This window comes from Podarcis melisellensis (genome assembly GCF_964234715.1).
Source record: "Podarcis melisellensis genome assembly, chromosome: 14".
Lineage (NCBI taxonomy): Eukaryota > Metazoa > Chordata > Lepidosauria > Squamata > Lacertidae > Podarcis > Podarcis melisellensis.
Window position 1 is genome coordinate 626,763 of NC_138546.1, and position 26,912 is coordinate 653,674.

Here is a 26,912-nt window from a genome sequence, read left to right on the forward strand (position 1 = left end):
TTACAGAAGCTGTCCTGGTTCATGATTAAATCCATGAATGTCATGGTTTCACTTTTTTCCTTTCCTCCACATCTCGGAGAACAATTAAAAGTGGGGAGAGAGAGAGAGGAGAGGAGAGGAGAGGAGAGGAGAGGAGAGGAGAGGAGAGGAGAGGAGAGAGTCCTGTTTCTGTTGAAAATAAAATCCCTGCACCAAATGAAGGAAATGGTGAAGCTTCCATACAGAGCCCTTCCTGTAATTTTGAAGAAAAAGGCCACCAAACCACTTGAAATTCTTTCATTGCAATGCTTCCGCAGCCAGCCATTTCTTAGGAAAAGCAGCGAGTGCTGATTCTTTTATTGTAAATAGAGAGTCACACTGTCTACTCAGAAGCAAATCCCACTGTAGTCCATGGAGCTTACTCCCAGGTAACTGGGTCAAGACTGGGCAGCCTGCAGTCTGAAGCATTTTTGCTCAGAACGAAGTCCCACTGACTTCAATAGGATTTGCTCTCTGGTATGTTCCTGATCAATCTCACAGCTTCCATTTAGTATTTATTACTATTGCTTCCATTTATTGTGGAAGGTGCACCCCATTCCTTTCCCCGCACATTTTTCCTTTACAACAAGCCTGCGCGGTAGGTGAGGCAGAGAGGTTGCCATTGGCCGGAGGTGACTGATGACGACGTGCAGATGACATCTGTCTGTGGCGCAAGATCAAACGCTGGAGAAGCTTCCTGATGGGAGAACAGGACGTCCCTATTTTATCAGAGAAATGTCAGCGGGTATGGATTCTATCTCGCTCAATACTGTCCACACTGGCTGGCAGCAATGGCTCTGGTGTCAGACAGGGCACATTCCCAGCAGCCAATGCCTGGAGACTGAACTTGAGGCCTTCTGATCTGCCATGGAGCCACAATGGCCGTTCCCCTCCGGAGGCTGCAAGGACCGATCCGCTGAAGGGGAGCCAGCGGTTTCTGCCGGTCCCTTCCTTGAGGATGCTGAGAAGGAGATGCTGAGCTCAAGAGGGAGCCTTCCTGTTTCAACCCCTTGCCAGAGTCTCTAGGGCAGGGGTCAGCAAACCTTTTCAGCAGGGGGCCGGTCCACTGTCCCTCAGACCTTGTGGGGGGCCAGACTACATTAAAAAAATGAACGAATTCCTATGCCCCACAAATAACCCAGAGATGCATTTTATATAAAAGGACACATTCTACTCATGTAAAAACACGCTGAATCCCGGACCGTCCGTGGGCCAGATTTAGAGGGTGATTGGGCCGGATTTGGCCCCCGGGCCTTAGCTTGCCTACCCATGCTCTAAGGCAGTGGTTCTCAATCTGTGGGTCCCCAGAGGTTGTTGGACTATAACTCCCATCATCCCTGAGCTCCGGTCAGGGGTGATGGGAGTTGTAGTTCAACAACATCTGGGGACCCACAGGTTGAGAAAGGCTGCTGTAGGGCAAGGCTGGGAAGGACCTCCACCCCAGAGACTCGGGGCAGCTGCTTCCAGTCAGAGTAGGCACTACTGGGAAGCCAACCTCTCAGGCCTGATACAGCAACTGGAGTGGGCACTGCTGCCTGCCTGTGCCCACACAGGGAGAGGGGGGGCACCCTTGGGCAGAGCAAGGTGCGCCAAAACGCCTCGGCTTCTTTTCCGCCAGAGCCAAGCCCAGGTCCTGTTGACACAGCTGCCTCCCATTCCAGACTCCTCTCGCCGGCCAAGAGTCCAGGGCGGCTTCCCTCTCCCCACCCGCGGCCGGCTGCGCATGGACCGGGCGAGCACCAGATGGATCTGATTAGACGGAGGGGCTTTCCGAGGCTGGATTGCATGGCCGCGGCCCCACTTAGCAGGAACGCAGCTCTTTCCCTGTGGCTGGGGGGGGGGGGCACAGCAGATACTCAAGGCTGTGGGGGGGGGGAACTTTCCTTCTCTCCTGGTTCCAGGCACAGCCTGGGGTGCTGAGCGCTGGGCAGGGGCATCTTAATGCACAAATCGTGCCTCTGCCACGCTCTTGTTAAGAGGACCGGCTGTGCCACAGGAGCATCAGTTCAAGGTATTTTGCTGCCCGAGGCAGAGCGGAAAACAACATCCCCAGCCCTGTCAAGCAGCAGAGTTGTGAATTATGGACCCTGTTCTGGGCACCCCACCTCCAAACGGATACGGAAGAGCCGGGAAAGGTTCACAATACAATCAAGGGGATGATGGGAGGAAAGGATGCGGCGTTTGGGGGTTTTTTGGTTTAGAGAAAAGGGGAGCAAAAGGCAACATGATAGGAGTTTGTCTGGCACAGGAAAGGAGGACAGAGGAAAGTTTTTCTCCCTCTCTCATATCACTCAAACTCGTAGACATCCAATGTTGGACAGATAAAAGCATCGGGAGGCAAACTAATTGCCTTCTCAATCCGGCCGGCAGACAGTCCAGGAATCAGTGTGTTTTTACAGGAGTAGAATGTGTCCTTTTATTTAAAATGCATCTCTGGGTTATTTGTGGGGCATAGGAATTCGTGCATACCCCCCAAAAAATATAGCCCCCCCCAAGGTCTGAGGGACAGTGGACTGACCCCCTGGTGGAAAAGTTTGCTGACCCCTGAATGAAAGGAAATCCTTCATGCAGCACCAACTGAGGAACTCCCTGCCCCAGATCCCAGTCACTGGAAACCCCAGGAGATGGGGATCTTGTGTTCGAATCCTGCTCGTGGGTTTCCCAATAGAGGCCTCTAGTTAACCACTGTGAGAACAGGATGCCATTAAGGATGGGCTCCACCCAGCAGAGGAGGAAGCTTCTCGGGCACCTGGGGGCAGAGTGCCCAGGGGTGGGGCGAACCGCCCATAAGGCTCCACACTGCCTGCCCGCTGCCTCGCCCCCCCCAGTTGTAGGGCGGCTGAGGCCCCGCTGCATGCCCTATCCCTATGGGCGCTGCATGCTCCGTGCCGTGCTGCCACCTGATGCCCATAGGGATGAGACGCACAGCAGGGCCTCAGTCGCCCTACAGCTGTGGGGGGAGGGCGGCAGGCAGACAATGCGGAGCCTGTGGGTGCCAAGATGCGTGGCTCGTGCACGTTGCCAGCTCCGTGGTGACGAGTGCAGCCTGCCATTTTGTCACACCCCATCAGGGTGGCACCTGGGGCGGTCCACACACCCCGCACCCCCCTTCCTACGCCCCTGGCTCCACCTAGCCTGATCCAGCCAGCTCTTATGCTCTTCCTTATTATCAATATTATTACTATTATGACTCATCAGTTGTTGCCTAAGGAGGCCTCCAAGCAGCTTACATTTAAAAACATAAACATGTCATTAAAAAAGAGAGAAAAGCCATGTACAACACTGACTTTTACAATACACGCAACAGCTAACAGTAAAACATAATCGTCTCAGTCGCTCTAAGGCAAGCTTTCCCCTGGTACCAAAAAGACGTCAGTGGAGGCGCCCAGCAGCCCTCACTCTGAGAGCGTTTGACAGGTGAGGAGCTACCAGCGAAAAGGCCCTGCTCTCTGCTGCCATCAGCCTCAGAGGAAGGGCTCCGAGGAGGGTCTGGGGTGTACCCAAAGCCAGCCTGGCTATTGCAGTGCCTGAGGCCGAAAACCTCACAAGCGCCTTTCCTTGGCAGGAAGAAACTGCAAGAAGAAAGGAAGACCTTTCTGACAGTAAGAGCTGTGGGAAGTTGTGGACTCTCCTTCCTTGGCGGTTTTTAAGCAGAGATTGAATGGCCGTCTCTCAGGGGTGCTTTTGCTGAGATGCCTGCATTGCAGGGGGCTAGACTGGATGACCCTCGGATCCCTCCCAACTATGACTCTAACACGAGAGGCGTTGCAAGCCCAGCTCCTGTTTCCCCAAAGCCACCAGCCGCTTTCCAGTGTGGGCCCTTTGCCCTGACCCCCCTTGCAGGACCAAAGCCTAGCAGGGTGCTCTCTCTGCCTGCCCCCGCCCTGCCTGCCCTCACCTCTGGGACTGGCACAAGGCGAAGGTTTCCTCGGTTGGGGGGAGCCAGGAAGGGCTGGGGCTCAGTGGGCAGGCAGGCACTGCTCCCCGCGGGGTCTCGGTGACAGGCTGAAAGGGCCCATTGTCGGCTTCCCAGCAGATTTTTCAAATTAGCTTCCCAAATTCCTGCAAAAAGTGCTGCTGAGCAAATATTTTCCTTAAGAGCCATGTGGATTTTCCGACCGCAACAGGGAGGGAGATAAAAGCGCTGCTGTTACCCAGTGAAGGGTGGTGGACAAGGAAGGAGGTGGAGGAGGAGGAGGAAGAAGAAGAAGAAGAGGAGGAGGAGGAGGAGGAGGAGGAGGAGGAGGAGGAGAAGAAGAGGAGGAGGAGGAAGAGGAGGAGGAGGAGGAGGAGGAGGAGGAGGAGATTATTTCTGGACAGACCTGCACCCTCACATTGCCAGGAGACTTTGCCGGCCAACTTGAGACTGAATGACAGCCCTGAAGTGTTGACAAGGACTCCAGCCAATGGTCAGGGAGGAGGGTCAGATTTGGGAGTCCACCCGCAACATCTGGAGAGACTGCTTATCAAAATGCAATTTATATACTGCTCCCAAGAAGTCTGAGTGGTTTACATCATAACAAATCACAACTCTATATCTATATTAAAATAATGGAATTAAAATAAACCCACATTTTAAAACAGGGCGACCCTTCTTATGCCCTCTTGCACGAGAAAATCCGGCAGGGAAAGGGCTGGGGGGACGGGGGGCTCGATCTGCAGCCCCCCCAAAGGATGAGACTTGGCAGCTTAGAATGACCCACAAGGCTCAGAGGCATTGGGGGGCGATAAACCAGCCAGGCTCTCACATGAGAGGGAGGGAGGGAGCCTCCACACACCCCCAACACACACACACACACTCCCCACAGAGCGAAAGACAGGGCAAAAACGGAAGCGGCGGCTACTGGTTCCAGGAGCCTGACTCTGCGCCAGGAAAAGGCTTCCTCAACCCCAAATGAAACCCAAATCCCACTTGATGTCAGAGCCAAAGGGGTGGGGGGGCGACTGCCGGGGCCTCCGAGCGCAGAGGCAACGGAGGAGATGGAGGCTGGGTTTCCGGAGGCGCCTGCCAAGTCCCACACGACCGAGGAGCTCTGCACTCAGGGCAAGGAGCTGCCAGGCTCAGCCCCAAAGGCCTGGCCTGAGACGCAGAGCAGCCCCAGCAGCAAAGCAGCGGGTGCCAGGTTCCACCGAGCAAAGGGCACGGACAGGCAGCCACTCTCTGGGGTTCGGCCAGGATTCCTGTCCCAGGAAACACCGGGGATCGAACCCAAGACCTTCTGCCTGCGGGAAAGGTGCGCTGCTGCAGAACTAGAAGGGTCCTCCCTGGTTTATTCCGCACTGCATCCTCACCCCCCTTTGACACCGGCTGCCATCTCTGCTGGGTATTCTTAGCAGCCACCAGGAGGAGCAGTCCTGGTGAAATGTAGAACTATTGCTGGAAGGGACCCTGGGGTCATCTAGTCCAACCCCCTTGCAGTCCAGGAATATTCAGGTGTCCCACGCAGGGACCAAACCTGCAACCTTAGCCTTATCAGCACTGTGCCCTCGCCAACTGAGCTAAATGATTCTCTTTTGCTGCCACAAACACGTTTCCTCTCAATCAGGGCCCGTCTGCGCAACCCAGGGAGCGGGGCTAGCAAAATGTATGGATATTTGTCCCTTTTTAAAGAAGATATCTATTACATTTATATACCACCTTTTCTTCCAAAGCGCTCAAAGTGATTATCCTCCCTGCTTTTCACTCTCACATGAACCCTTCTTGGTCCTAGTTCAGCACTCTAGCCGCTAGGCCACACTGCTTCTATGGAGCCCACACACGTGGGCAGGAAAAGTGAGTTTCCCAAGCACGAAAGCTGCAACCTCACAGGGACCCCCCAGGATATTATGGGGTGGCTGGTTGTGATGGTGACCTTCCTCTTCTTCTTCTTCTTCTTCTTCAACACAGCACCCCTCTCACACCCCCTAGATGCCTGCCTGAACCACTTTGTGAACTTTTAACATTTCTTTTTAAAGTAAAACCAAGTGTTTTCTTTCCAGTGGCCTTGGTGATCGTGCACCCCCTCTCCCGAAACGCGTTGCCATGGTGCAGTTGAATCCGGCCAGCACCGGTTGTTAAAAAGCAACATCTCTGAAGGACGGAGGTTCTGCAAACCTCTTATTTGCCTTTATTTTGTTTTTTGCAAGTCCTTCTGAACACGCCCAGTCTCTGGTCTGTGGCAGACAGCCACCTCCCTTCTCTGTCCATTGCAAAGGAAGCCCTTAGCCCTCAAGTAGCAGACTTTGAGCAAAACTTGCTGCAACCTCCTCAACTCCACTTGCCCTCCTCTGTTTTTGGGGCAGGGCAGGCAACAGCCAGAAGTGGCCTTTCCAGCTTAGCCTAAATCAGATCCTTATCACCAGCCGGTCTGGCATCTGCACTAATAGCCTGCAGATGATTAACAGCACTTGCAATCAAAGGGGGTAAGGTGGGGGGGGGCGCAAGGAAACTCAAGAGCCCAGGGTTTAGTCCCACTGGCCAGGACTGCAGGCATCTGGGCACAAGGGATGAGTGAGATCTGCTTTTCAACATTGCGATGTATCACCAGCTAAACATCGCAATTTACTGATATAGCACCATGTCTGAAATAAAGATGGAGCTATGGAGAGGAACTGGCTGGCTCCATGGTTTTTCCTGCATCGTGATTTTGACATAGCATGCACCCACACACCCATGATTTACAATATATTGCCCGGTCAGTAATAAAAAAAAAATTATTTTTATTATTAATACCCCACCCACCTGGCTTGGGGACGTGGGTGGCGCTGTGGGTAAAAGCCTCAGCACCTAGGGCTTGCCGATTGAAAGGTCGGCGGTTCGAATCCCCACGGCGGGGTGCGCTCCCGCTGCTCGGTCCCAGCGCCTGCCAACCTAGCAGTTCGAAAGCACCCCCGGGTGCAAGTAGATAAATAGGGACCGCTTACCAGCGGGAAGGTAAACGGTGTTCCGTGTGCTGAGCTGGCTCGCCAGATGCAGCTTTGGCACGCTGGCCACGTGACCCGGAAGTGTCTTCGGACAGCGCTGGCCCCTGGCCTCTTAAGTGAGATGGGCGCACAACCCCAGAGTCTGGCAAGACTGGCCCGTATGGGCAGGGGTACCTTTACCTTTACCTTTTACCACCTGGCTAGGTTTCCCCCGCCACTTCCGGCGGCTTACAGCATATGTAAAACATAGCAAAATATCAAAGATTAAAAACTACCTGATCCAGGGCTGCCTTCAGATGTCTTCTAAAAGTTATGTAGTTTTTAATCTTGACATCTGAAGGAGGGCATTCCAAGGGAGAGCATTGTGAAACTGTTATCACAATATGCACTTCAAACCGATTTTGGACGATATATCACCCAACTCTAACACACTTCATGATATATCGTTCGGTCAAAAACTATGGAACCAATATCACAATACAGTGGTACCTTGGTACTTGAATGGCTTGGCTAAGTGTTTTGGTTTGTGAACATTTTTTGTAATGTCCAGTGCTGGCTTCCACAGCTTCTGAATGAGTGCAGGAAGCTCCTGCAGCCAATCGGAGCTGCACCTTGGTTTTTAAATGGTTTCGGGAGTCAAGTGGACTTCCGGAACAGATTAAATTCGAGAACCAAGGTACGACTGTATGGACTTCAAACCGGTTTTGGATGATACATCACCCAACTCGAACACACATCATCATTCACAATATATTGTCAGGTCAAAAACTATGGAACCAATATCACAATACCGGTTTGGGACAATATATCGCCCAGGCCCAAAAAAGGCTCCGTTGGGGCTACAGAACTTTATGCAAGAAGAGGCGCCCTTCTCAGGCAGGCCTCATCGTGAAACAACACAAAGCGGTTGCTTCTGTCCATGGGGCCACGTTACGGCTTCCCCTCTGCTATCGCCATGTGCTGGGAAAGCAGGCAGAGCCCCAAGGGGGGCAACTGATGGCATTTTACCATGGTACTGCTGAGAGTGTGTTAACTTGTGGTTTGGGAGCTGCACAGTCAGGGAAAAGACAATGCTGTCCAGGGTTGTAAAGACTGTGGAGAGAATAATTTGATGCACTCTTCCCACCTTGGATCAAATCTATTCTTCCAAGTCTCATAAAAAAGCAGCAGAGATAGTGCAGGATAGGGCGCACCCCAGAAATTATCTCTTTCAGCTTCTGCCTTCTGGAAGAAGGTCCAGGGGTATAAAGACCAGGATTAGCCACCTGAGAAACAGTTTCTACCCAAATGCGATTTGGGTTTTAAATGAAGTGTAAGGTATTCTCTATGGGAGTATACTCTATTTAATTATGGGGTATCAGAGTTTTTAGGGGGCTAACCAGGCTGGGATAGCAGGCTTGTGGGTTTTTGAATGTCTGATGTAGTTTTTTTTAATTTTGTTGTTCTGTGTGGGACAATGACAATAGAGATGATCGTATCGTAACTGGGATTGTTGGCTTTTGGCACAAGAGCATCCGAGGCTGGTGGCATCAAACCTCCTCCCAGCAACTCTCCTCAGCACCCCAAATCCCAACCCCAGAAAGTTGCTGGAGAGCTTGAGGGCACCAGCTGTTTCGCTTCCTGTGGCGGCCAGCCGAAGGAGTGATGTGCGCCCCTCCCCAGACCACGTCCTGGAAGCATTTGTGCCGCTTCCTGCGCTGCCTGGGGCTCAGTGGGGTGGGCCTGACCTCCCCACCGCTTGGCTAAGAAGCAGCCGCCAACCAGCTGGAAGCACTTAGCTGCCGAAGCCGCCACCTGATGCCGCGCTGATGCCCGTTAATTGCAGGAGGCCCCTCAAGGGCGAGGCCAATTCGAGGAGGACAAGGTGCCGGAGGACGCCCAGGGGGTGCGGCAGCCGGAAATGGGAATCTCTGCATTCAGATGAGACCCAGCGAAGGCCCTGCTTGTGGGCGCCAAGGAGGCAGCTGGCTGGCCCTCGTGGAAGACAGCCGGGCACCTTTCCCCAACCCAGGCTGGCTCCTCAGGCATTGTGGGCTGCAAGTCCCACCAGCCCCAAATAACAGCCTGGTGGGAGTTGTAGTGTGACAGCTCCGGAAGGACTCAGGGAAGGGCTGTGGGGTCTCATGGAGAATCTCTCTCATCTCTAGGTAGGCCTGGGGAAAACTCCTCTCTGAGTCCCTCCTTCAAATACAGGACAGGGACCAGTTGTAATCTATCCCCCTGATGCACTGATTTTCTCCATTTTCTTTGCATCTGCAGGCGGGAGCCATCGAGATATGAACCTCCACACACTCTCCCATCAAAGAGGGTTTTCTTCCCCACGGAGACCGCAAATAGGACACCAACATCATGGTTATTTTTTTTTGTTTGGGCTGGGGGTAAACTACAAAAAAAAAATGGAATTGAGAATGGGGGAAGCAATGCAGTTTGAGAAGAAATGCGGAAACCTCTTGTTTTTAAGAACAAGCCAAGTATTTTTAAAAGCAACGGTTCAGAGCAATATTGGCCAAGGGGACTCAGAATGCTGCAACAAGGCTAGAGGCAGCCAAGGCAGCGTTGCTAAGAGAAGTCTGTCTGGATTGCAGCTGGGTTTGTGATAGCCAGCCTGGCTCAATAAAAGCACAAAGGCGGGAAGTAAATATTCGGAATGAAGTGTTTCAATTCCCCCACCCACAAAATTCCCATCCATGCACACACTGGAAACCCCCCAGAAATTTTAGATTTCCAGGTGAGCCCAAAGTCTCCAAGCCCCTTCACTGGAAGTTTATAAATGTGGCTGTTCCGTTCTGGCTATTACCAAGGCCCTTCCCCACTGCCAAACCCCACCACACTGTCCCCCTTCTCCTACCATCCACTCTCCCCGAGGAACGCAGCACAGCACTCTGCACATTGGCAAGATGGAGGGTGACCGAGCTGGTCCAGGGTCTGGGAGCCCAGCCTTGTGAGGAACAATGGGAGAAGAGGAGAGCCACCTTCACATCCTGAAAGGGCTGTCACATGGAGAATGGAGCGAGCTGGTTTTCCCTCTGCTCCAGCGGTGAGGACCCCAAACCGATGGAAAGGAGGTTCTGACCAAACATCAGAAATAAATTTCTGATGATCACGTGACAGCACAGGGAGCGCGGTGGGTGGGTAGGCGGGTTGCGAGCACGTGATCTGAAAGGGGTGATACGGAAGGAGGAGGGGATACCTTTCCTCACCCCTCCTCCTCCTGATAAGGGGCCCGAGGCGATGACCTCAACAGCGCCCAACTCTGCCGTGACTCCTCAGCCCCCACACTGTCACACAAGCACCACACTATACCCCTTGGCCTTATAAAATAATATCCTTTCCTTCTATATACGGGCGAAATAAGCCCTTCTTTCTTAAGCCTTCCTTTCGCCCTATTTCTAACATGGGTAGACCGTATCGAACTGTATTCTCCATTGACTATAATGGCCACGCCTCAGCCAATCAGGACCGTGCATTCTCCTGCAGGAGCTAGCTCAGGGAGCTCTTGCACGCCTCATTTAACCTCCTGACAAGCTGTTGACAGCCCCCCGCTGCGAGAACAATGGAACCGAAACCAGCGACCTTGTAAAACTGTCAAAGTCTTGTTACAATGTACCCATTTTGTTTCCGCTTTTGATATTCAATATACACTTGACCGGCAAAGTGCCGAAACTTTGGAAAATAATATAAAATCAACCAAAGCTCCGATTTTCTCCATCTTGACGTCATTCTACTCGGTTCCCTGTGGACTCCATGATGCTGCCCCTACCTCCATAATCCCCAGAGCGGCAAGTCACGTACTCAGGAAGACCCTAATCCTGTCGGATCGTTCTGCCAAACCCTTCCTCCGGGCAATGCCAGGTGGCAGACGATGCATATCTGTGCCATTGTCTTGCCATCACCTGTACTCAGGAAACGTTTATCTGTGTTTATCTGTGCATATCTCTTACTCTGCATATTTCCCCCCTCCCTTCCTAAAATGCTAATCCATGTAATCCCACCTTCCTGTAATATATTCATGATGTAACCTGTGAAACCCAACCTTCTTATAATGTATTCATGACGTTTGTTGCATTGTATTCTGGGACTTGGAGGGAACTTTTAAAAGTTTATGTCGCCCCATTCTCGGGGTTCAATTCCATTTTGAACCTGTTGCGCAATAAACTTTGGATCTCCGTTTATTGCTCCTGTCTCCGGCTGAGCTCATTTCTTCCGCTAGGACCCGCGGACTTCGTCCGACGAGCCGGGTGGCAAGGGTAACTCCGCACCCGGAATTTTTCTGTAACATTTGGCGCCCAACGTGGGCCGGGCAGTTCTCCCGTGTTGCTGACCGGGGGCCCCAAAATCTTCAGCCAGCGCCGGGCCATTTGCCTGGGAAGATCCTTAGGACCCCCGGCCATCTTCCGGGCGGTAATCAAACGTCCCAAGGGTTCAGCCGGGGAGCAAAGGGAATCCGGCCAGCATATTCATCGATCCCGGGATCAACGTTGAAGACGCGTGAGTATAGTAGAGAAACCCAGTGCACTGGTGGAAAGGGGTTGGAATCTCCTGGCAACTGAATTCTCTGCCCTCCTCTCTATTGATCCTTCTTACCCTTCTCCTCTTGGTCCGTTTGGCGAGAGAGAACGTGGACCACCGCTCGACCCAAAAGGGGGGTTCTGAGCTCTATCTCTTTCTCCTCTCAAACTCTCCAGTCAGCCGCACCAATTGGGGGTCCGAAAATAAGACGGAGAGACCCGGCTTGAAAAGATAGCCGACTCCCCGCAACGGACATCTCAGTTGAGAGCAAGGGGCTGGAATTCTTTTCCGAACTTCCCGAGCGCCGTTACGGAGGGGGCAGGAAGGGGTCTGGCTTTCTATCAATTAATCCCAGCCGCACCGGTCGGGCCACGTAACACGTGAATCGTGCGTGAGCCCACTTCCGAAAGCAAGGGGGATTTTCCGTTCGAGAACTCTATCAAGGGATCACCCGATCTGGCACCGCACGGCGCGGGCGTTCAGTAGGGCCCCTCTTCCTAAGATTGTGACGATAGGTAGGAGGTTGCCAGGAGGGATAGCCCAGGGAGGATTGGGCGGGACTTGGCAGAGTGGAAAGGGAACCCCAGGAAATTGAAAAGTAGGAAAGGAAGAAAATAGGAAATAGGTAGGAAGAGCTCTCTAAAACCCCGTTAGGAAATTGTTGAAGAAAAATTCCCCAAAACCCCAATAAACCCTAACGACCTCCCCTCTCCCTTCTCTTTACCCAGACACGCGTGAATAAAATGGGTACCCAAGCTTCCAAGCATGAGCGGGCTCGCTCCGGGAGGAAGGCTTCTAGAAAGCCATCTGAATCCCAGAGAGACCCCGACCCCCTCTTGAATTTGTCATCTCTTATTGGAAGTCTATTCCGGGGCACAACTTGCTATCGAGGCAGAAATTAGAAGATCTATGTAGAGAAACCTGGCCGGCCGGAACTGCCTCTGCGAAACCCGAGTTACATTGGCCAACAGGAGGCTCTTTTAATGAAGACCGCCTGAAACATCTAAGGAAATACTTGATGGAGGAAAAGCCCCGTCAATTAGAGTACCTAGCCGCTTTTGAAACAGTCAGAGGACTGCTCCAAGTTACAAAGGGAGCTACGACCTACCAACTGCCTATCTTAAATCATGGAAGGCCGCCTCTGCCCCCCCCCTTATGAAGGGCACCCTATAGATGACTCCGTGGAACAAGCGCTCATTCTCTTCTACTATAGACAAAATGCTCCACCCGCCCCAAACAATGACCCAGATAACGATAGCGGCGAAGAGACAGAGGAACAAGGGGCACGGGGGGGGGGGGGGAATCAAAGAATGACCAGGCAACGAGCCAGAGAGATGCAAAATGCTACCTCGGAAAACTTTAGCTCCCTACCAAGAGCCAGGGAGATACAGGGTGCTACCTCAGAAAACATTAGCCCCTTAGCACGAGCAAGAGAGATACAGAATGCTATCTCAGAGAACATCAACTCCTTAGCCAGGGAAGTACAGAATGCTACCCTAGAAGGCTCTAACCCCTTAGAAAGACCCGAAGGGGCCCCAGAAACGTCCAGGCAATCGGACTCTAGGAATGTTGGCTTTTCCCAAACGCCTGTGCCCGTGTGCATTTCCTCAGAGGTTGTCAAGATGGCGGCGAGGGCACTGGGACTTATGCCAGATGATACAATGTATGAAAATGTGAAAGAAGCGATAAGGAGACTTCCTGAAGATGCACACAATGAGAGATTATTTCGCATCAAGAGAGCGTTGGACTTGTCCATGAGGCAACAAATACTTCCGAAAGAACAGTGGGTAAAATATGAAGAGGACAAACAGGATCTTGAGCCATTTTTGAAAGAGAAGAGTGGGAAAAGAAATAGCTGCTGCTGCAATGCACTTCAGAAAAATGTTTTCTTTTAAGTTTTAAATTATTTTGTTCAGGTAGGGGTCTACTGAGAAAATCTGGGTGTGGAGAAATCTCATGTAAATCTTTCCTCACTTAATATTCATCCACCTAAAATAAACATGACCAAATCTAAAAAAAGAAGAAAAAAAAACTTTCTGATGGAAAGAGCTGTTGGACAGCGGACTGGACTTCCACGGGAGATGATGGTCTCTCCTTCGTGCCATTTCAGATGATAACAGGAGGCTTTTCAACAGAGGTTGGGGAGCCAGCCGACAGGGATTCTCTGGTTGCCATTCCTGCATTTCCGAGGGTTGGGGTCCCTTCCAGCTCTAGGAAGAGTCAAGGCCAGACCAGTGCTGTGCCCTGCTGTAAACAAAAATCTGTCCTCTTTCCCTTATGGGGTATCCAAGAGCCCATATAGAGTCCTTATATAGGTTCCCTCTCAGTAGGAGAAAACAACAGAGGCCAACCAGAGAATATTGAGAAGCAAAGCAGCTAGTAAGCCTGATCTTTATTGATCTGTTGCAAGAGGGTGCTCCCCTCACCCCACGCAGGAGAGAGGAGGAACCCAGAACAATGGTGTGCAAGCCCTTATACAGACTTTTGAAACTGCCACCCTGTACATCAAGACCACCACCCCAGAAACATCATACATACATCACAGAAGGGGAGGTCTACAGCAGAAATCTGAGTGCTTTGTTTACCTCCTGTCTGCCAGGTTACCTGTTTAATGGTCACTTGATTGGATTGCCTGGGGAGCCTGGCCAGTCTTTTGTTATGATAAATACTTAGTTCCTGAGCCAGGACAGGCTTACACCCTATTCATATCTTAAATGTGCCCTTAAGACAGGATTTGTGAGGCAAGAGACAATGGGGAGGTTTCCCACTCTGACCTTACAGAGAAGTAATTGAGGTTAGTTTGGGAATCAAAATGGTTCCAGGTTGGTCTTCCTGTGCTGATCTATGTACATGCTTGGTTGGTACACTTATGAACATTTAACATATATCTAAGACCTCAAAATTCCTATCACAGCCCTCCTTCCTCTCAACCCCGCTCCAACCCATTCCTTGCAAACAGTCCCCTCCGTGTGCTGAGGCAGCTCCAGAGTCCAGGGCGTGCCAGGAGGAGGGGGGCCAGCAAAGCACCGCTGGGGAAGGACGCTCCCCAAAGCGAATGGCTCAGCCCTTCTTGCACAACTTGGCCGTTTGCACCAGCTGTGGGCTGCAACACACACACACACACACACACACACACACACACACACACGTGTCCCTTCATGAGCAGCCTCCCCACCTGCCCTTGGCCCCTCTTGCAACCACAGCCAGCCCCCCTCCCCCAGCATCTGCTACTAATTAACCAAGAAGAAGGGAAACTGGCTCCCTGTTTGCTTCGGTCCACGAGGCAGGGGTCTCTGCTCTCTGCTTGCCCACCAGGCTTTCAAAATCCATCTCAGATGAGATCATGAGAGCGGACCCCCGCCCTTGCCGGGAAGCAGTGATGCAGCCCAGGACTGCCCCCTGCCCTCTGCCTCCCCCAGCCCCGAGAGAGGCTCCTGTGTGTCTGGAGGACAAAGCACGCCTGCGCTTGGACCCCTCGGCCAGGTCCCGGTCGCCACACAGGCCTCTGCTGCTGCCCCACACGGGCCGATGAGCATGGAGGGACGGGACACTGCGCACTCCTGCGCCACACCAGCTGCTTCAGCAGTTTCGCTGACCCCCGGCGGCCGCGGAGCACAGAAGCACAGAATGAAAGGCTTTCAGCCCCACAGTTTGCTCTGCAAACAGCCCCCCAGAGGACTCAAGGGCCATTCATGCGGTGTGCTTGGCAAGACGGAGGATGGGAGGGGGGCTTTGGAACAGGGCTTGGCAACCAGTGGGGGGGGGGCGAGGGAGAGGGAGAGAGAGAGAGAGAGAGAGAGAGAGAGAGAGAGAGAGAGGCATTTGTCTTCAGAGCCAGGGCAACCATTCTGCACACATCCCCAAGCCTCATGTAAGAACCTAGTAAGAGCCCTACTGGATCAGGCCCAGGGCCCATCTGGTCTGGCATCCTCTTCTCACAGGCACTAACCAGATGCTGCAAGCAGGATCCCAGCACAAGATCCCTCTTCTCCACTCCTGCAGTTTCCAGAAACTGGGCTTCAGAAGCACTGCTGATTCCGACTGTTGGAAGCCAAGCCAAGCCATCAATAGCCTTCTCCTCAGCCTCCTCCTCCTCCTCCATGAATTGGTCTAATCATCTTCTACAACAGGCACAAGGCAAACTCGGCCCTCCAGATGTATTGGGACTACAACTCCCATCATCCCCGACCACTGGTCCTGTTAGCTAGGAATGATTGGAATTGTAGTCCCAAAAGAGCTAGAGGGCCGAGTTTGCCTTGTGCCTGTTCTAAAACCATCCAAGTTGGTGACATCCTTGCCTCCTGGGGGGCGTGTTTGAGTTCCACAGTTTAACCCTGCCCTGTGTGAAGAAGGACTTTCCTTCGCCTGCCCTGAATCTTCCCACATTCAGCTTCTTCAAATATCCACGACTTCCAGAGTTAGGAGAAAAATCGTTCTCCATCTACTTTCTCCATGTCACGAATAATTTCACAACAATCCATCATGTCACATCTTACTTTCTTTTCTTCCGCCGCCCCAGCACAGCAGGAGGAGGGCAAAGGAGGCCCTTCCTGGGCACAAGGAGCTCCAGGCTGGGAGGGAAGGGGCACCCCAGTAATTTGCCCGGGGAGACAGCAGAGCTCAGCCCACCTTCCAGCACTGCAGGCAGGCTGCTAGCTGCTCTGGCACCCGGGAAGGCAGGTTTGGGGTGAGCCACCCAGGGGGGCACGCAGCGAACGGCCCACATAGTCCGCCTGGCGGACGCAAGCCCCACGCTGCCATTTTGGGCAGCGCTGGGCCCTGAGCCACCACATCACTCTCAGGAGAGACTAAAAACAACAACAACTTATTATTTGTACCCCGCCCATCTGGCTGGGTTTCCCCAGCCACTCTAGGCAGCTTCCAACAAAAATTAAAAATAAATTAAAGTGTCACACATTAAAAACTTCCCTGAACAGGGCTGCCTTCAGATGTCTTCTAACTGTTAGGTAGTTGTTTATTGCCTTGACATCTGGTGGGAGGGTGTTCCACAGGGCGGGAGCCACCACAGAGAAAGCCCTCTGCCTGGTTCCCTGTAACTTGGCTTCTCGCAGGGAGGGAACTACCAGAAGGCCCTTGGAGCTGGACCTCAGTGTCCAGGCAGAACGAAGGGGGTGGAGACTCAGGCAAGCTGCAGGCCAGGACCCGGGTTAAGTGCCGCCCCCCGCGGTGTACCATTTTGTCACCCCCTCGAGGGTGACACCCGGGGCAACCCCCACCCCCCACACTGCCCTTCCTATGCCCCAGGACTGCAGGAACAGTAGCAGCAGCTAATCCAGGGCCTGTGGTTGCCCAGAAACGGGGCAAATTGGTTTCCCCCCCCTTAGGGGCTCGCTTCTGCTCACACAGAAAGTGTGTGTGTGTGTGTGTGTGTGTGTGTGTGTTGATCCATATTTTGCATATCACAAGTCCAACTAAGCAGCCCAAAGCCCTCTGAGCGACTCATCTCGTTTCCAAGAGCTTGAAGGAATGGAATCTGGACGTGGAACAATACGCCTGCTGGATCGTGTTGCTTGCTCAGGAAAAGCCCCCCTTGCGCAGAGGAGGCAGAAAGCAGCGCAGGAGCAAAAGGGCTCCTCGTCACCCCCCCCCCCCCAAGTCCCTCAGATCCTCTCCCGTTCCCCTCCTTATCAGGCTGGGTCCCAATGATACGCGGGGGTCACCCGATGCAGCAAGGCAGGCCGATAAGAGAGGCTCACAGCAGCCGCCAACCACATTCCTCCCCCAGCGGCGGCGGTGCAGATAGAGTCCCCCAGCCAAAACAAGCCAGCCGCCTGGAATCAATTTACTCCCTCGCTCGGGGCTGCTTGCGAGGAGGAAGAAAGGAAGAGCAGCCGCCCACCTTGGCAAGATCCTCGCAGGCCCTGCTGCAGCCAGGAAGGGGGGGTCTGTGCGGAGGGGGGGCTCTCTCTGCCTCTCTCGCCAAAGGAGGCATCCTGCAGCACCCCCAAGAAGCTGCAAGTCCACATGGACTGACTCATTTGCCCAGAGAGAGTGGGAGAAAAGAGGCCGGAGGCGATTCTGACTCTCCGCAGGCGACCAGCCACCTCAGAGACGCGTGGAAAGATCGCGGAAGGCCGGAGCGTTATTCAAAGTGGGGAGGGGGAGACACCCCACCTCCTGACTTCCTGCCGGGCATCATGCAGAGACAGCACTCATTCATTCATTCATTCATTCGTTTGTTTGTTCGTTCTTTCCCAATATTTATACACCACCTAATGGCAAATGTCCTGTGGGTGGTTTGCAAGTAAAAGATCGAAAGCCATAAAATACTCTAGGAAACTAAACTCTTGCACAGAATAAAGCCCACAAGCAGAGGAGGGCATCAGTACAACAAACGCAAAAAGCAGTGGGGGGAAATTCTGACGAAAAATGCCTTCATCTGGCACCTAAAAGAGGTCATTGTGCAGGTGCTAGCCAGACATCCCTGGGGGTGCCAACACTGGAAAGGCCCTTCTCTGGAGTAGCCAGCCTCATGCGTTTCATATCTGAAGGAAACACGCCTGGCCTGGCCTGGGGTCAGTGGCAAGTGCTGAAACTGGAGAGACCTGCGGGGTTGGCCCCCTTCTATCCCAGGAAAAGGTCCTCACCTTCTGCCTTCCAGGCAGCCAACAGATGCATTCGCCCAACATGCAGGGACAAAGCAACCGCAAAGAGTCCCATGGGTTGTTGCATTCAAAGCCTAGAAAGCTCTGACGGGTTAAAGCCAGAGGTTCCCAAATTCTTTTGGGCCACCGCCCCCTTGGCTCCTCTGCCCCATAAAAAGCCTTATTCAGAACGGCGGTTTGCACAACCCACAAAGGAAGATAGCAGCAGAATCAAATTCGGAACGGTAACAGCCGGTTGCACGTTTATTCCAAATCATGTTGAGACGATTTAGTTTGATGAGTTCAACAAAATGGGTGGATTGAAGGGCACCAGCTATTGGAAATCTGATGAGCATTTACCGTATTTTTCACTCCATAAGACACACTTTTTCCCTCCTAAAAAGTAAGGGGAAATGTGTGTGCGTCTTATGGAGCGAATGCAGGCTGCGCAGCTTTCGCTGAAACTAGGTGTGTCTTGTGGTCGGGTGCATCTTATAGAGTGAAAAATACGGTATTTGCGCTGCCAGTGTGCCCCCCCCCAATCCCTTGCCTCTTGTCATCCCCAGGTCACCCCACTTCCTCCCTGGAGGGGTCATATTGACACTTAGGGTTACCACTGGCTTAAGCGCACCCCTGTTCTACCTCCAAGGCTAAACAACAACCCCCCTCACCCCCACAGTGGCAACTCCAGCCGAACAGCACCCCAAAGGCCACGCCCATTCCCAGCCCCCCGCCTTCCCCCTCTGCCTCACTGGTCTTACCTGGGAGATGCATCTAGGGTGATGGAGGCCAGAGAGGTGTCGAATCTCCGTGTGTCCCAAAGCCTGACTTCGCGCTCCCGCACCTGGAAAACAAGCAGGATGATGGTCTCTGTCAACCAAAACCTCCCCAATTGGCTCCTTGCTAAGTGGCGATTCCTGCATTGCAGGGGGTCAGGCTGGATGACCCTTGGGTCCCTTTACAGTTCTATGAAAGCTAACAAGAAAGAGGCAGCTCCTCCACCCAGGGGTTGGTTCCCTGCAGATGTTCTGGCCCACAACGCCCGGCCAGCACCGCCCTGTAGACTGAAACATCTGGAGGGTACCAAGTTTGGGGAGGTTGGCCTTTGGCTTCATTTCAATTGGCTGTGCTGACCAAGAGGCTAGTCCTCAGGCCCTGTGTGTCAGCTCTGCGCCAGAACCGCCAGGTAGAGCACGCATCTCAGTTCCTGTCTGCTCCAAAGCCAAAAAGTATTTTCTCCCACCTCAGCTCATAGGCCAGCACTAATTTTCCTCTTCGTGATTTCCTAAAGGTGGGAGAGCTCAGTTGGTAGAGCAAGAGATAATAATAATAATAATAATAATAATAATAATAATAATAATAATAATAATAATAATATTATTTATACCCCACCCATCTGGCTGGGTTTCCCCAGCCACTCTGGGCGGCTTCCAAAAAAATATTGAAACTCTAGTGGGGGGAATGATGGAAAGCTAAGCCCGGAAACACGAAGCTGAAAATTACCCATGGAAAAATAAAGGGAAATCAGCAATGAAAAATATTGGTGTGGGGGGATCAGCCGTTAAATGCTTTTGATCAAAAATCAAAATATCAAAAGAGCTATGTTCTGTGTTTTAATAATAATAATAACAAAACAACAACAACAACAAAATTTATTATTTGTTTCCCCAGCCACTCTGGGCAGCTTCCAAGAAAGATTAAAAATACATTAAAAATATCAATTCTTTGGGTTGCCAATGCATTGCTGATCAAGTAAGGAGGCTCAAAGGGGCCCCGAGATGCACCGAAATCTCAGAGTCGCGGGTTTGAGCCCCACCTTGGGCCAAAGATTCCTTCACTGCAAGGGGTTGGACTAGATGACCCCCGGGACCCCTTCCAACTCTTCGGCTCTATTATAAAGGGGATGAAGGCAGGTACCGTACCAGGTTGAATCCGACGGACAGGAGGCAGCCTTCAGCGTCCACCCAGATCAGCCGTGAGTCCTTGCCGTTCGCGTGCGCCAGGACGCTCTGAAAGGAAGGAGGGCGAAAGGCCGTCAAGAGCCGGGCTGGGAGAAGAAACTGCCCATTTCACAGGTGCCTCGCCTGGAAAACTGACTCCCACCCGCTGTCTCTGCCCCATCTCCCTCTCTCTCAGCTGCGGGTTTGGCACGGGTCCCTTGGGCCTGTGTGAAGCGATGGGAGCATGCACAGAGAAGAAACGAACGAGAGAAGGCCCCCGGGCTTAAAAACAGGAGAACAGCTGAGAGAGGATGACGCAGGGTCCCTCTAAGCCAGCCTTTCTCAAACTGTGGGTCCCCAGATGTTGTTGAACTACAACTCCCATCACTCCTGGCTAGCAAGGCCAGAGCTCAGGGGTGATGGGAGTTGTAGTCCAACAACATCTGGGGACCCACCAGTGGAGAACCGCTGCAGCTAAGCTAAGGGGGGAAAGTGGGGCAAAGAGACCCCAAAGGGTGAAAACATCATGGAATCCAATCTCAGAATCACAAGGTTGGAAGGGAACCCCAAGTCCAACCCGCTGCTATGCAGGAATCCCTGACAACCTCTGTTTAAAAACCTCCAAAGTGTTGGTCATGATGCTGGTTTTGTTCTTTGTGGTTTTATGGTGCTGTGGGTTAAACCACAGAGCCTAGGACTTGCTGATCAGAAGGTTGGCGGTTCGAATCCCCATGACGGGGTGAGCTCTCGTTGCTCAGTCCCTGCTCCTGCCAAGCTAGCAGTTCAAAAGCAGGTCAAAGTGCAAGTAGATAAATAGGTACCACTCCAGCGGGAACGTAAACGGCATTTCCATGCGCTGCTCTGGTTCGCCAGAAGCGGCTTAGTCATGCTGGCCACATGACCCGGAAGCTGTACACCGACTCCCTCAGCCAATAAAGTGAGATCAGCACCGCAACCCCAGAGTTGTCTGCGACTGGACCTAACAGTCAGGGGCCCCTTTACCTTTAACTGCTTTAAATGACCTCGGGAGCAAGGGGGACACCCCACCCCCAGCTCCAGCTCCAGAGTCTCACGCCCCACTGCTCCCAGCCCCATGTTCAGGTTGGAGGGAAAGACACCCCCCCCAAAATCAGCCCTTGGCCTCAGAAGGCATTTTTTTTTTTTGCAGTCCTGCTGCAATCCATGCACCCCAGTCCAGAGGGCAGAAGTTATTCTGGGGGGTGGGGGGGCAGAAGAGGCGCCTTCCTTTGGGCAGGTTTGGCCACTTTTCATTCATCGGTTCGGCAGCGAGACTTCGAGTCGGAGATCAGCACAGACATTAAAAAAGGCTTTTCCCAAGAGACCCAGATGCCATAAAACAGCAACTGATACATGGCACAAAATTGGAAGCAAGAAGAATTACCGATGAAAGAAGAATGGAGGATGAAAATGATGGACTATGCAGAATTAGATAAACTAACAGGAAGAATTCGAAACCTGCGGGACCAGAGATTCTCAGAAGAAAGACTGGAGTAAATTTACGGATAAGTAAATTGTGATGAAAAGTAATTGTGATGAACAGATTACGCTAGTAGGCTTGCAAGAAGTTTTGTAAGGCAAATTATTTGAAATATTGTAAAAAAGACAATGAGGAGAATTATTACCGTATTTTTCGCCCTATAGGGCGCACCGGCCCATAGGGCACACCTAGTTTTTTGGGGGGGGATAAAGGAAAAAAATTACCCCCGCTATCCGCAAGCCTAAGGAGCTCCCCAGGGCTCCCACGGCTTGCGGAGAGCTTCCTGAAGCCTGGAGAGTGAGAGGGGTCGGTGCGCATCAACCCCTCTCGCTCTCCAGGCTTCAGCGAAAGCCTGCATTCGCCCCATAGGACGCACACACATTTCCCCTTCATTTTTGGAGGGGGGAAAGTGCGTCCTATAGGGCGAAAAATACGGTAGTTAAAGATAATTAAATGTAATATGAAATTAAGAAATGCATAATAAGTGATAAGAATGGTATAGCCTTATTTATTTCACCCAACAGATGGAAAGAACTCTCTGATGAGATTGGATTTCAAACTCTCTATTTTCACATGTCCTTTTTTGCAACACCTTCAAGAACCCGCCTCGTCAGCCAGAGAACTTTGATATCATGGATGGTTCTTAACATATCTACTGGTTCTTGTACAGCGGAACCTTGGTTGTCAGAAGTAATCCATTCCGGAAGACCGTTCGACTTCCGAAACATTCAACAACCGGGGCGCAATGGACGGGCGGCAATTTCAATGGAGAAAATGGAGAGACGCACCTCAGAAGCCATTCGACTTCCGAGGCACATTCAAAAACAGAAACATTCACTTCTGGGTTTTCGGAGTTTGGCTGTATTGTAATTTATAGAACTGTGCCATTGGGCTGGAATGAATACAGTCAGGGTGACCGTACGGTCTCCTGATCATGTGATTTAAAAGAACAACAACCCTATCCAAAAGAAAAGTTTCTGCCCATGGAGGGTCACACAAGGGAGGCCTCTGGGTCTACTTGAGCCCTCAACTCATTTCTTTGCATGCCCAGGAAACCATAGCCCAGCAAGAACGCTGAGCATGCGGGAAACCAAGACTGGGGGGTTGGCACATGTTGCATGTTCAGGCCCTTCTAGGTGCCAGAGTGGTATCCAGACCAGAGTGGAACTGGCCTTGGCACAAGAGCTCCAGATGCAGATGTTGTGGGGCTCCATCTGGCAGTTCCCCTCAACATGGTGTTACGGAATTTATATGATTGTTAAGGCTAGGAAACTTCCCTGAGCTGTCGTCGAAAGGATACATTTAGGCATAATATTTGTAACATTTAACAACTTTAAAGATGTGCCCCCAGCCCCGTAATTTCCGTAACAGTTGCGAGTTGATAGGGTTACTGGGAGTAATGGTTCAGCAAATGTCTGGGTTGCACCAGGCAGAGCGAAATCCCTGCAAAACCCAGTTCACACATCTCAGCAGCCGGAAGCCCTGGCGCCTGAGGCCAAATAACGCCCCCCAGCCCCCTTCAGATTTCCAAGGAAACTGCCCGAGAGCTGGAAGAGAAGGAAGAGGGTGCAGCCGTTCAAAGGCAAAGTCTAGGGAGGGAGCATTCAGCCACATCAGCATTGGCAAGAGGGGGGAACAATTGCCTTACACACACAAACACACCAAAGCCGCAGCCTGCAGCTCTGGGTCACAGCCTCCCGGAGAACTTCAAAAGCTGCCCTATAAGCAAGACCTTGTGCCAGAATCTCCTTCCCAGACTTTTGCTCACTTCCTCCGCCTCCTTCCAGACACAGATTCCTCCACCTCCACAAGTAACAGCTCAGAGTGTGCGTCACCTTCTCTCTCTCTCTCTCTCTCTCTCTCTCTCTCTCTCTTTCTCTCTCTTTCTCTCTCTCTCTCTCTCTCACACACACACACACAAACACACAACACAGCTTCTTGAACCCCACGGGCAGCCCAGATGGCCAAGTGCAAGACTCACAGGGCAGAGGAACAGGGACCAGTTTCTCTCCTTCCACAGCTGGGCCAGGGGCCCCACTGGGCTCCTGAGGGCCCCAGAAACAAAGGCTGGGCCCCTGCTGCTCTCTGTGGCTCTTCCAGGACTGGCTCCCCCCCCCAAAGTCAACAGTGGGCTCTGCAGCCCCACAGGTGCCACTTCCACAACCGCCCGTTTCTGCAGAGTGGGGCCATCCCAGCAGAGATGCAATACAAAGGCCCCAATCCTTGCTGCCAGCAGCTGCACAAGCATTGCTGTTGGGGCACCCTGGAACGGGGAGCCGGAGCTCCTGCAGGGACCCCTGCCTTGGGCCCCCATCCTTCTCCCTGCTCAGCCTCCCCGCGGCTTCCTCATTTCGGGACGGAGGAGCAGCGATTCAGAGGGGGTGGGGAGGGTGAGAAGAGAAGCGGAAGCCCTGAGGCCGCCCCCCCTGCTCCGCTGGGGAGCAGGAGCCTGAGAGCGCCGGCCGCACGCTGCTATAAATAGGCCTTCCCAAAACCTAGGCCAGCTCCCTTCCAGAGCTTCCCACGGCCTTCTTGGGAAGAGGGAAGGCTGAGGACGTCCCCCCAAGCGGGAAGGACACTTGGCTGCCGAGGGTGGGAGCCAGGTACCCCCGGGGTGACCTCTGCGGGAGGGAAGTGGGGGGTTGGGAGAGGGAGAATGAACGCCCCCCGAGCCTCCCACCCCCCCCCAAACAATCCCACAGCTGGATCTGGAGCATGAGAGGTGCGCACAGCTGGCTCCCACGCGGTGGGGAAGGGGTGGGAAAAGGGGAGCTCTTCCTTTTCCTCCTCCTTCTCCTCCATCTTCCCAGGAGCCACGCCAGGTAAGAGAGATGCAGAGCAGAGCAGACATGGCTTGCTCTGGGGGCAGCCCCCCAAGGTGCGGGGGGTGGCACGGTCAGAGGAGAAGGGGGCACAGAAACAAAACACCAGCAGCAGCTGCCAGCACAAGGCAAGCCAAGAGGACCCATTGAGATGGACGGGAAAATCAGGCGGAGGACAAAGTCTGCACCAAGACAGCCCCTTTCAGGATGACCAGGAGCCGCAAAGGGCAGCAGATTGTTTTGAAAAGAAAAGTTTGCTGAGTGCAGAAGAACAGCAGGGCAGGGCACAGGCCAAGCCCCTCTTGCTAAGACGCTGCTTTCCTGCATGAACTAAAACAATTAAATGTGTTTTGTTTTCGACGTGGGCATCCAGACATGGACTCCGGCCCCTCCAACTGGAGGTGGACATGGTACAGGAGAGGAAATGTTTTGCCACTTGACTCTGAGGAACCTGCCCAGGCTGGCAGCCACAAGGAACACCAGCCCTTCCCGTGGCTGGCCTGGCACCAGCCTTGCCAGGTCCCACGCCTGTGAAATTAGGGCCCCTCCAATGGAAAGAGAGGATCCATGAATTTGTGTAGTGAGTTCCACAGTTTGCGGGGCATCAAGGACTCCCCTCCCGGAGCTTTGTCAAAGCAATAAGGGGCATTTGAGGGCTCAGTGCGGGTGCCTCCACACATGATACAATGCCGATGGAGCTGGGGTCCAAAATATCTGGAGGGCACCTGGTTGGCCAAGGCTGGGCTAGCCACACCGCCACTGTGGCTCTCACTAGCCCAACGCCAGATAACAGACCAGCCGCCTGGCATTTTCTCAAGTTGACACTGTGAGCTGTTAAGAGGGGCAGGAATCCTGGGGTCCTGGCACCCAAGGAAGTTGCTCTGGAGGAAGAGCAACCAGCTTTAGACAGGGTGTCTCTGCAAAACCTAGCCTTGGCAGTGCCCTCTCCCCAACCCCACCCTGCCCCCAAACCAAAGAGGCCCAGATACCTGGCAAGCCGTAGGTTTGGCACGTGGGTCAAAGATCCGCAGCTTTTTATCCTGAGGACAGAGAAAGAAAGGGAGGTCATGAGGGACTTGGTGTTTGCCACAAACGCAGCAGCCCATTTTCAATTTACTCAGGCGCTATATGTAGAACTATAATGCTTAAGCGTCCACAGTATCCTTGCAAGAGAGCATGGAGAGGAAGGCAGAACTTAGCCATGATCCAGTGACCTCCTGGCACCCCGACCTGGTACAGGGAGTACCAGCCAAAGCATAAATAAAAGGTATAATCAACAGTAGCCTGGTTCGCACACTTTGCTAAGCCATGGTTTGTTAAGCTCAACAAACTCTGGTTTGTTTGTCCAAACACACAACGGCCACCAGCTATAGGCTTGCCATACGTTAGGAAAATTCCTGACATGACCTGGTTTGGGGTGCAAAAATGGCATGGGGGGATTTTGTTGAATTGACAAAATGTCAGGGAAAACCTGGATGTATGGCAATGTGATGGAAAAAGCAGCAGAAACAGCTCAAAAAGCTTAAAATCACTTTTGGGGGGTTAGGTTTCTCCTAAAAAGCTGGACAATTCGGGTTTGTTTCCAAAAAATTTTGCAGGTGTCAGGAATATGGCAACCCTAATCAACTCTGGTCAGCTGACTACCAGCAGACCAGAATGTGAAACCATAGTTTGAAGCTGACTTAGGAATCTCTGCTTGCATGAATGCTCTGAAACACATTCTCTGGCTTAATTCTGGTTTGCTTCAGTGCCCAGCCCTCGATGCTTGCCGGTCTACAGAGGCAAAACCCCCAAAAAGCCAGAATAACCAGAACCTTAAGTGAAACTACACATGGTCCCTTTGCTCACCTGCAAGATTGATTCTGGTTAGGCATTCCTAAACACACCTGGAAAAGGTTGCAGAGCTTCCTAGGCAATGGTTTCTATGCTAGCAGATACCACAACACTTGCTGCAGTGGTTCATGCAGGTTACTATTAGTAGATAAAGCCTTTAACAACTTGGGACCAGTTTATCTACAATATTCCCTTACTCCACATGCGTCTCCTCCAGGTGGTGGAATGGGCATGGGTCCGCTACAGGTGCCACCTTTGTAAGAACCGAGTCGTTCCATGTGGCAGCACCTACACTTTGGAACTCCCTGCCTATCGATACCAAGCCCAGGCCTTCACTGTACTCTTTTCGGTGCCTGCTGAAAACAGGAGGGTCTGCAAGCCGACCCAGATCACGGAACAGCCCCACCCTCTGCAATGCTGGATGCTCAGAAAGTTGAGGCGAATTTTAATCCGCTTTCGTCTTTTTAACTTTTCGTATGTTCTAAAGTACAGCTGCGGATTTTTCTCGATTTCATCATTTCATCTCTTTGCAAACCGCTTTGGGTTTGTTTTGTTTTACAATCAAGCGCCGCATAGATTTTATGAAATAAAGACATTTGAGGAGGGGCTCTTCGTTTTGTTTCCAAGCTGAGAGAAGCCAGAGGCCAGATTGCAGCCACAGGCTTTTCAATGCGCCTTTTTGCACCAAGCATGAGTCCTTGGGAGGCGCATTATGTGAGTGTGTTGTGCCACCCAGTGGTCACTTGTGGTGTAGGCCATTTAAAGCGGTATCACCTTAAGCAGT

General features: G+C 52.4%; 1 protein-coding gene across 1 annotated transcript in view; it reads right to left on the reverse strand.

Moving 5' to 3' along the window:
* Positions 1 to 26,912, reverse strand: part of LOC309357132 (coronin-7-like) — a 101,074-nt gene that overhangs the window by 57,169 nt on the left and 16,993 nt on the right. The window contains exons 7-9 of the mRNA XM_081889142.1: positions 25,285 to 25,335; positions 19,958 to 20,044; positions 18,797 to 18,879 (exon numbers count right to left, since the gene is read on the reverse strand). Coding sequence (XP_081745268.1) covers positions 18,797 to 18,879; positions 19,958 to 20,044; positions 25,285 to 25,335 — 221 coding nt within the window. The remainder of the gene's footprint in view (positions 1 to 18,796; positions 18,880 to 19,957; positions 20,045 to 25,284; positions 25,336 to 26,912) is intronic.